The sequence below is a fragment of the Chiroxiphia lanceolata genome, chromosome 12 (assembly GCF_009829145.1).
Source record: "Chiroxiphia lanceolata isolate bChiLan1 chromosome 12, bChiLan1.pri, whole genome shotgun sequence".
Lineage (NCBI taxonomy): Eukaryota > Metazoa > Chordata > Aves > Passeriformes > Pipridae > Chiroxiphia > Chiroxiphia lanceolata.
Window position 1 is genome coordinate 226,956 of NC_045648.1, and position 7,935 is coordinate 234,890.

Genomic DNA, 7,935 nt, shown 5'->3' on the forward strand with positions numbered 1-7,935 from the left:
CTGTGAGTTACTCTTCAAGAGGGAGAGGAATAGACCCTGTGTTGTGGTTGGGTTGGGTGGTGTGGGCTGTGACTGACTAGGATATCCTACTTTCCTCTGGGAAGGGCAGAAGTGAGATGGGCTGACCAGGGAGGGGCTGTTGCCCTGACTCTGGATTCTTGTGCTGCATGCAAGTTGAAGAGGGCACTGCTGTGTGGCAGCAGTTTCCAGGGCGAGAGCCAGAGCTTGCTCTATCTCTGGATTCCTCCCCCACAACTCAAAAGGCTGGGCATGTTATTTTTCGCTGCTGGAATTCTCCAGGTACAGTAGCTCATACAAGGCTTAGCACACACTACTCTGGCTACAGCAGCTGTGCAGTACCACACTTTCTTCCCCAGCTGCATCTGTAGCTCAAACAACATCTTCCTCCTGTGCTCTGCTGTTCTGGCAGGTGCTCCATGGCCCAGTACAGGTCTAGAGGCTCCTTGGGGGGAGCAAATACTGTCCAATGGTCCCTGCACCTCAGACTGGCAGGAGTCCCACATCTGGCTGTGGGCTCCAGGCACTGCTGCAAGAAACGGGAACACAACAAGCTCTCCTGACAGCTCACAATTACCCCTGTAACACCAAACTGGAGCACTGCTTCATTGGTGGGTAGGGCAGTGCCCTCAGTCAGGGAGAACCTGGGAAGCTGTTCTCATCCTGGCTTTGTTCCCTGGACTGTGACTCCAGACCTGGTGGCAGCTGGGGACTGAGCCACCGTCCAAAGTAACACATCCCCCTTGGGCTGGCTCAGGCCTCAGCAAAAGGTCTCCAAGTGCCTGGCTCTACCTCTCCCCTGCAGCCACGGCCTCCTCCTCTCCCCCAGGGAGCAGGGAATGAGCTGGCTTCAGGTGCTACAGGACAGCTGGAGCAGCAGGCACCGCTTCAGAGACAGGGCTGGATAAGGAAGGAAAAAAACTGCAACAGCAGTTTGCCTAGGACCTCCTGCTTCTTTCAAACTGCAGAGCCATTCTTTTGGTATGAGACAGCTTCTGGTGGAGGTATTCACAGCAATTCTTCTCTTGCTGGTAGCTGGGATGCATCTGGAGGGGGAAAAAATATATATGGATCAGCTCCAGAAGAGAAATCAGTCCATGCCCTGCATCCAGCCTCACCTTCTTGAGGTGGTGGCACTCATACACAATTGTAGTTTCAAGTACCTGAAATCCAGAGATGCAGTGGGCAGGACCCAGGACCAGAGCATGGCTGTACAGTGCCACGGTGCCTGGGCTCTCCTGCTTGCCTTGTGTTCCTCTGTTCCTTGCTTCAGCCTCTTCATCTTGGCTTCCAGTTGCACAAACCTCCAGCTCATGCTGCTGATATGAGCATGCAGTCGAGTACTCTGTCTACACTAAATGCTGCTCTGTGGAGCAGGCGGTGTGGTACCACCTCCTGCAACCAGGAAATGCCTGTTCTCCTGGGGCCTGCGAGACCTGCGTGGCAGAGCAGGGCCCATGCTCCTGCTGAGACCTGAAGGGCAGTGAGCAGGCAGGGCTGTGCCCAAACTTACCTTATAGCCATGGGGGAGGAGGCAGGAGCTCATCTCGACCCCTCCATGCTGTGGGGCTGGGCCAAATTACACCAAGCAACAGGGAGCCTGTGGCAGTGGGTGCTAAGCTCTCTTCCTGTAAGTAATCCAGGATCTCTGCTGAGGAGGAACTGCCCACCCGGGACCTGCATCTGGTGAGGAGCAGAAGATCACAAGGGTTAAAACTCTGGAGCCCCTCTCCTCCAACTTGGGCTTACTGGAAGACCCATTCTCCAAAGTTGAGCTTGCAGTTGCATGGCTCTGGTGGGAATAGGGACCCCTGGCCCACCGGGGAGATCCCAAGGGCCTTTTGGGAAGCCCCTGGGGATGGTGTGGAGCAGGGCACAGGGGATGCCCTGCAACTGCAGCAGAGATAGCCTGAGGCCATGAGGTTTCACCCAGGCTTGCAACGTCCTTGTGTTTGTTGTGGCCTTCTGGCCAAAGCCTCTTTGCTCCCCCCTGCATGCCCCATCCCGGCTGCCCTGGGCTCTCCGATCCCACCAGTCCCCTCACTCCCCAGCTGCCCTGGAAGGCGATCACGGGCCCCGGCGCTCTCTGCAACAACAGCGAGCGCCGGTAAGTCCCTCTGGTGCCCGGTTCCCCCTGCCAGGCCCGGTCCCAGCTGCGGCCGCCCGCAGCGCCCGCGCCGCCGCCGCGAGGTGCACGTGCAGGAAGCTGAGCCAGGGACCCGGTCCGCCGTCCCGGTACCGGAGACGCCCGCGCAGCTACGCCCGCGGCATTGCACGGCGTGCGCGACAGCGGCGGGCGGGCGGTCCCGGGGGGCAGCGGCGGGCGGGGCGGGCGCCGGGAGCCCCGCGGCGGGGCTCGTCCTGAGCCGGCTATTTTTGCCGCCGGCCCGGGCTAATCCCCTGAGCCGCTTCCCAGCATTAGGTAACGGCGCGGCGGGATGCGCTCGGCGGCGGCCCCGGCCCGGGGGGACCCCGGCAGTCCCGGCGCGGCGGAACCGGTGGCGACGCGCCCTGTGCGTGCTGGGGGCCGTGGGCACTCGCCGCCGAGCCCCGGGGACGCCCGGACCGAGGCCAGGTGGTAGCGGCGTGCGGCGAGGCGGGGCAGGGGCGGGCATGCCGGGCCCCTCGCCCGGCGGCTCCCCGGAGAGGGAGACAGGGGCAGGCGGGCGGCCGCGGGGGCCGGGCAGGGACCGGCGGGTGCGGTTCCGGCTGCCCCACACGGCTATCGCGCTGCCGACGGTGCGCGAGGAGGAGCGGCTCTTCTACCGGCGGCTGGAGGCACTGGCGGTGCCGGGGCCCGGCGGCTTCGGGCCACTCTTCGCCGCCGACGGCTGGAGCGACCTGACGGGTGAGAGCCCTCGGGCAACCCTGGGGCGAGCCAGGCCGGGAGTCGCGGGCTGTGAGGGGCCCAGGGAAAGCCGGGCAAAGGGTGCCGGTTTCGGGGATCCAGACTGGGCTCTCAGCGCCGTCTCCCCCGCAGAGGACCGGCTGCTCCGGAAGCGCGTGGTGCGGGCCGGGCCGGGCGGGCCACAGCCGCGCCCGGGCCAGGAGGTGTCGGTGAAGGTGCTGGGCGCCCTGGAGGACGGCGGGCTGGTGGAGCGGGACCCGCGGCTCACCTTCGTGCCTGGCCACGGGGACGTCGTCCAGGTGAGCTCAAACCAGTGCACTGTTCGGTGCGGCGCAGGCTCAGCGCCGCCCGGTGCCGCCGCGCCTCATTAGCCTCGCCATGCCCGTTCTCAGGCGCTGGAGCTGGGCGTCCCAACCATGCAGCCCGGGGAGATCTCCTTCTTCCTCGCCGCCTGCCCCTACGCCTATGGCCGCCCAGGCAGGTAAGGCGGGTGGGCAGGGGGATCCAACAGGCAGGGGCCGGGAGGGCAGACGGACCGGGGCGGGCAGCTGGATAGAGACAGGGGCAGGTGGATGGGGCCGGGAAGGCAGGGTGGGCAGGGGACCGGGGCGGGCAGGGGGCAGCCGGCGCTGTGCCCGCAGGGAGCCCGACGTGCCGCCCGAGGCGCCGCTGCTGTTCGAGGTGACGCTGCTGGAGGTGCGGGACGGCCCCGACCCGCAGCCGCTGCCGCCCGCCGTCCGCCTGCGCCTGGGTTCGCAGCGCAGGGAGCGGGGCAACTTCCATTTCGCGCGGGGCGACTTCGCGGCGGCGCTGCGCTCGTACCGGCTGGCCCTGCACGCCCTGGATGGCCCCGCTACCGGTGAGACCGGCCGGGAGGGAGGGCCCGGGGCGGCGGGGCCGGGACGCTGAGACCGCCGCTCGCCTCGCAGCGCCTCCCGGGCCCGAGGAGGAAGAGGAGCTGCAGGAGCAGCGCGTGAAGTGCCTCAACAACTGCGCGGCCGCCGAGCTGAAACTGGGGCGGGTGGAGGAGGCGCTGGCAGCCTGCGAGGCGGCCCTGCGGATCAGCCCCGACAACGGCAGGGCACTGCTCCGGCGGGGGCAGGTGGGACCCGCCCCCTTCGCCCCTCTTGGCGCCCCTCGGCCCGACCGCCCGCTACCCCCAACTCCTCTGCCTGTAGCTGCTGGCGGAGCAGGGCCGGGACGCAGAGGCCGCGCTCGTCCTGAGGAGAGCCCTGGAGCTGGATCCAGCCAGCAAGGTGCGGGGGCGGGAGGGGGTGGGTCCCGCCGGCTGGTACCGGGAGCGATGGGACGGGCGGGGCTCTCGCAAAAGCCGGTGCCGGGAGCAGTGGGGCGGGAGGAGATCCCGCAGGAGCCGGGACCGTCGGGAGTCCCACCGGAGCCCTGTTCGCCGCAGCTGCCCTTCCGCCCGCAGGTGATCCACGCCGAGCTCTCTCGGCTAGCAAAGCGCCAGAGCGCCCCATCTAGCACCGCCTCGCAGGACCCCCGCCACGACCCGATGCCGCCGCCGAGCCCCGGGTGCGTAGGTGAATTTGGCTGTGCGGGGACGGGTACCCGTCCCGCACCGTCTTGGCGTGGGTAGCACCCACGGCCGTCCCTCCCTGTAGATCTCCTGCACCGCCCACGGCGGAAGGAGCGGTCTGAGCGGCCCCGCAGCGCACCGGAGCCCGACCGAGGAGAGAGGAACGCTCCCGCACCATCCTCCCTTCATTGCCCCGCACTCCCTGGGGTGGAGAAGAGCGCTGCAGTGGAGGAGGACGGCGGGCGGGAGGGCTGAGGGGAGGAGCGGGGCTGCATATCCCCCTTCCTCTCCGTCCCGCGTCGCTCCCCCCTCTCCGCAGCGCTTTCCGCCCGGCTCATGACGTCACAACGGGGCGTGGCCCCGGCGCCACACCCCCTGCGCGAGGGGTGGCTGTGGCGCGTGCGCCCCATCCCCGGCTTTTTCGCCCCCGCCGGCAGAACGGCGGTCGTAGCCCGCGGCCAATCAGGCGGGGTCTGGCCAGAGAGACGCACCAGTGGGAGTGCAGCAAGGGTGGGATCGGCCCTGTGATTGGCTGTGGCTGCCTTTAAAGTCTGGCACGGGGCGGGGCGTGTGGGGGGGTCAGTGCGGGACGTGGCGGCGGAGCGGAGGTGGGAAGGAGCGGCGCCATGACCCGTGAGTGTGGGGGGACCTGGGCTGGGACCCGTGAGTGTGGGCTGGCCCGGGGGTGCCGTGCCATGACCCGGCCGTGCCATGGCCCAGTGGCGCGCCGGGACCTGGCCTGCGGGCAGCGGCTGGGCTGGGGCGGGAGGGTGGCGGAGCCCGTGAGCGCGGGGTGCGGGGCGGGCCGCGCCGCGGGGCCGGCCGCGCTGAGGCGGCCGCGCCGTGGCAGGCGGAAACCAGCGCGAACTGGCGCGGCAGAAGAACCTGAAGAAGCAGAGCGACTCGGGCAAGGGCAAGCGGCGGGACGACGGGCTCTCGGCCGCCGCCCGCAAGCAGAGGTGAGCGCCGGGCCGGCCCCGCCGGCCTCCCCCGCCCCGCTCCCCGCTCCCGCCCTGTGGCGGTGCCGGCCCCGCCGCCAGCCCCGCCGCGCTCCCCGCAGGGACTCGGAGATCATGCAGCAGAAGCAGAAGAAGGCTGACGAGAAGAAGGAGGGCAACAAGTAGCGGGCGGCCGTTCCAGGCCGCCGCCCCAGGGCCAGTCCCGCCGGCAGGATGCCCCGCACCGCCCTGGGCCGGGCCCCCCGGCCGCGCCCCGCACCGCGCGGCGCTGTCCCCTATTAAAGTAGCTGTGGAGCCCTGCACGCCGCGTCTGCTCGTCCGTCCGCCGGGCGGGGGGCGGGGGGGAGCGGGCACCACCGCTGAAGCGATCGCGGCCGCGGAGAGAAGGACCAAGCGCGGCGGTGGGGGAGCGGCGGCATCTTCACGGTTAGGAACAAAGGTGGGGCCGGGCCTAGGCGGTCCCTGGGTCATCACTGGGGGTCAGCGCGGGGGACGGGTTTGAAGGGCGAACGCCCCGGGGCGGGTGGGAGAGCGGGGACGTTCGAGGAACGAAGCCGGACGGGATGGCGCCGGAGCGGGCCGAGGCGCAGCCGGGGCTCGAGGCCAGTCGGAGGGCGGTGGTGGAGAGATGGCGGCCGGGCCTGCGCACCGACGGAGAACCGCGCTGCGGCACGGCCGGGGTGGGCCGAGCCGTAGCCGCCCGTTCCCCGCGCTATGCCCGGCAGCAGTGCAGAGCCGCCCGCGGGGCAAAGCCGAGGTCCAGCCCAGCGCTGAGGCCGTTGTTCATCATCCTCTTAACCTCCCTGCAGGGCCAGAACAGCAGCGTCAGCCCGGCCTGGCAGCACGGGGCCCGGTCCCGCGGCGACCAGGGGCTCCTCACTGGGCGAGGTGCAGCACTGCCTCCACCACGTTGGTGCCGTCCTTGGCGCTAGTCTCGCAGAAGAGGCAGCCGTGGGCCTGGGGGTGGCAGCAGGGGTCGGGGCTCAGCTGCCCCAGGGGCCCCAGGAAGCTTCTGCTCACTATGGCCAGGTGCTGCCCACGGGCTGTGTAGACCCTCCCTGCCTCCACTAAGCCGGGCCGCAGGTCTATCTTGTTCCCTATCAGCGTGAGCAGCAGTGGCTGCTCGGTGACCTGCAGGAGAGAAGAGTGGCTTGGGGCTTTCTGGCAACCTGCAGCCCTGGCCCATGTCCTTCAGGTGCCACACTGGCTGCCTCCTATCACACCTATGCAATGCCTGGGAGCCAAGGGCTGTTCCAGACGCCAGCAAAAGGGAAAAAGTCAAGGGAAGTGCTCTTGCTGCTTCTGGAGGCCCCTCTTGCCTGGCAGCAGCCGAGCTCTCTCCTACCTCATTCCTGCTCCCCAGGACAGGCTGGGGCAGAGCACAACCCAAGCCCCTGGAAGCCCCAAGGCTCCTACCCGTCTCCTGAGGGCTTGGTGCTTCTTGGACCCTTCTCATCTTGATGTCCTCAATCCACTGGCAGATGCTGAGGAAGCTGCTTGGGGAGCTGATGTCGTAGAGAAGCCGCACGCCATGGGCTTTGTGGAAGTAGGACTGGGTAATGCTCTGGTACCTGGGGCCAGGAGTGTCACTGCTGCTGGTGCAGTGACTGCCTGGTATGGTGCAGCTGCTGGAACCCTAGTGCAGCCCCGGGACCCCTGGCCCTGCGCTCTCACCTCTCCTGCTCAGCTGTGTCCCAGATCTGTAGTGTGGTTTGCTCCCCATCCACCAGCAGCTGCTTGATCTGGAAGTCCATTCCTGCCAGGAGGGACAATCAGGCCCTGCTCCTCTGCCCCAGCTGTGGAGTCGGTGCTGGGGGCTCATACCAAGGGCGCTGAGGATATCTCCTTAGAACTTGTTCATGCAGAGTTGCAATAGGAAACTGGACTTTCCTGTGTCCCCGTCCCCTGCCAGCACCAGCTGATATATGGGACAGAGGGGCATGGGTCCCTCCCTCCTATCACACCCCTGCTGAGACAAGGGTGTTGGGCGATAGCACAGGAGTGTGCTCAGCTCCCCCAGCCTGGCCCTTTGGATCACGTGGGGTGTGCTGGTTACCTCTGGGTGAAGGCAGGAAGCTTCCTCTCGACGAAGCATCTGGCAGTGCTCTGGGGTCCCTCTGCCTCACACTTTGAGGAGCTGGGGGCCTGCTGGGTGATATGTGTACAGTAGGGGGCCTGAACCCAGGAGCTGCAGGCGAGCAGACCTGTGTCCCTCTCTGGGCCAGGGGCAGGTCCCTTGCCTCAGTGCTCTGGTGGGAGCTGGGGCAAGGCCCATCCACTGAGTGGGGGCTGCTCACACTGCTGGGTGAGGAGGCTCTGTGCTGGAGGCTGAGCTCTGCAGCTGTCCAAGGCCAGTGCTGCTGCAGCCCACCCTGTCTGCCTGGGAGGCTGCGCTGGGGAGCCAGAGATGTGGGGAGCTGTCGTCCCTTCTGTGCAGAGGGTAATGCTGAGGGAGGGGCTGCAGCGATGCGGCCCCTCCGTGCTCCATTGCTCACCTGCTGCAGTTCCTCTGCAGAGCAGAGGGTGTTCAGCACTGCCAGGGTGGGGGCTGTGTGGCCTCCAGTTCCAGG

At 67.7% G+C, this 7,935-nt stretch overlaps 2 protein-coding genes across 2 annotated transcripts; both read left to right on the forward strand.

The window, feature by feature from the left end:
• The first annotated feature begins 2,573 nt into the window (after nucleotides 1-2,573).
• LOC116792679 (peptidyl-prolyl cis-trans isomerase FKBP8-like) lies at nucleotides 2,574-4,785 on the forward strand. The gene is made up of 8 exons (XM_032699843.1): nucleotides 2,574-2,866; nucleotides 2,999-3,165; nucleotides 3,259-3,347; nucleotides 3,508-3,725; nucleotides 3,796-3,968; nucleotides 4,045-4,122; nucleotides 4,299-4,402; nucleotides 4,492-4,785. The coding sequence occupies exons 1-8, from the start codon at nucleotides 2,632-2,634 to the stop codon at nucleotides 4,526-4,528; spliced, it is 1,101 nt and encodes a 366-aa protein (XP_032555734.1). The 5' UTR covers nucleotides 2,574-2,631; the 3' UTR covers nucleotides 4,529-4,785.
• A 136-nt stretch (nucleotides 4,786-4,921) lies between these two features.
• Nucleotides 4,922-5,667, forward strand: SERF2 (small EDRK-rich factor 2). Its single transcript, XM_032699846.1, has 3 exons — nucleotides 4,922-5,039; nucleotides 5,257-5,365; nucleotides 5,467-5,667. Exons 1-3 carry the CDS (start codon nucleotides 5,033-5,035, stop codon nucleotides 5,528-5,530), a joined length of 180 nt encoding a protein of 59 aa, XP_032555737.1. The 5' UTR covers nucleotides 4,922-5,032; the 3' UTR covers nucleotides 5,531-5,667.
• The last annotated feature ends 2,268 nt before the right edge of the window (nucleotides 5,668-7,935 follow it).

Excerpts from the sequence above, each read along its gene's own strand:
- LOC116792679 (XM_032699843.1), top strand. The coding sequence starts at position 2,632 with ATGCCGGGCCCCTCGCCCGGCGGCTCCCCGGAGAGGGAGACAGGGGCA. Across the intron at positions 3,348-3,507 it reads GCCTATGGCCGCCCAGGCAG|GGAGCCCGACGTGCCGCCCG; the intron begins GTAAGGCGGGTG and ends CTGTGCCCGCAG. Across the intron at positions 3,726-3,795 it reads CCTGGATGGCCCCGCTACCG|CGCCTCCCGGGCCCGAGGAG; the intron begins GTGAGACCGGCC and ends CTCGCCTCGCAG.
- SERF2 (XM_032699846.1), top strand. Across the intron at positions 5,366-5,466 it reads GCCGCCGCCCGCAAGCAGAG|GGACTCGGAGATCATGCAGC; the intron begins GTGAGCGCCGGG and ends CGCTCCCCGCAG.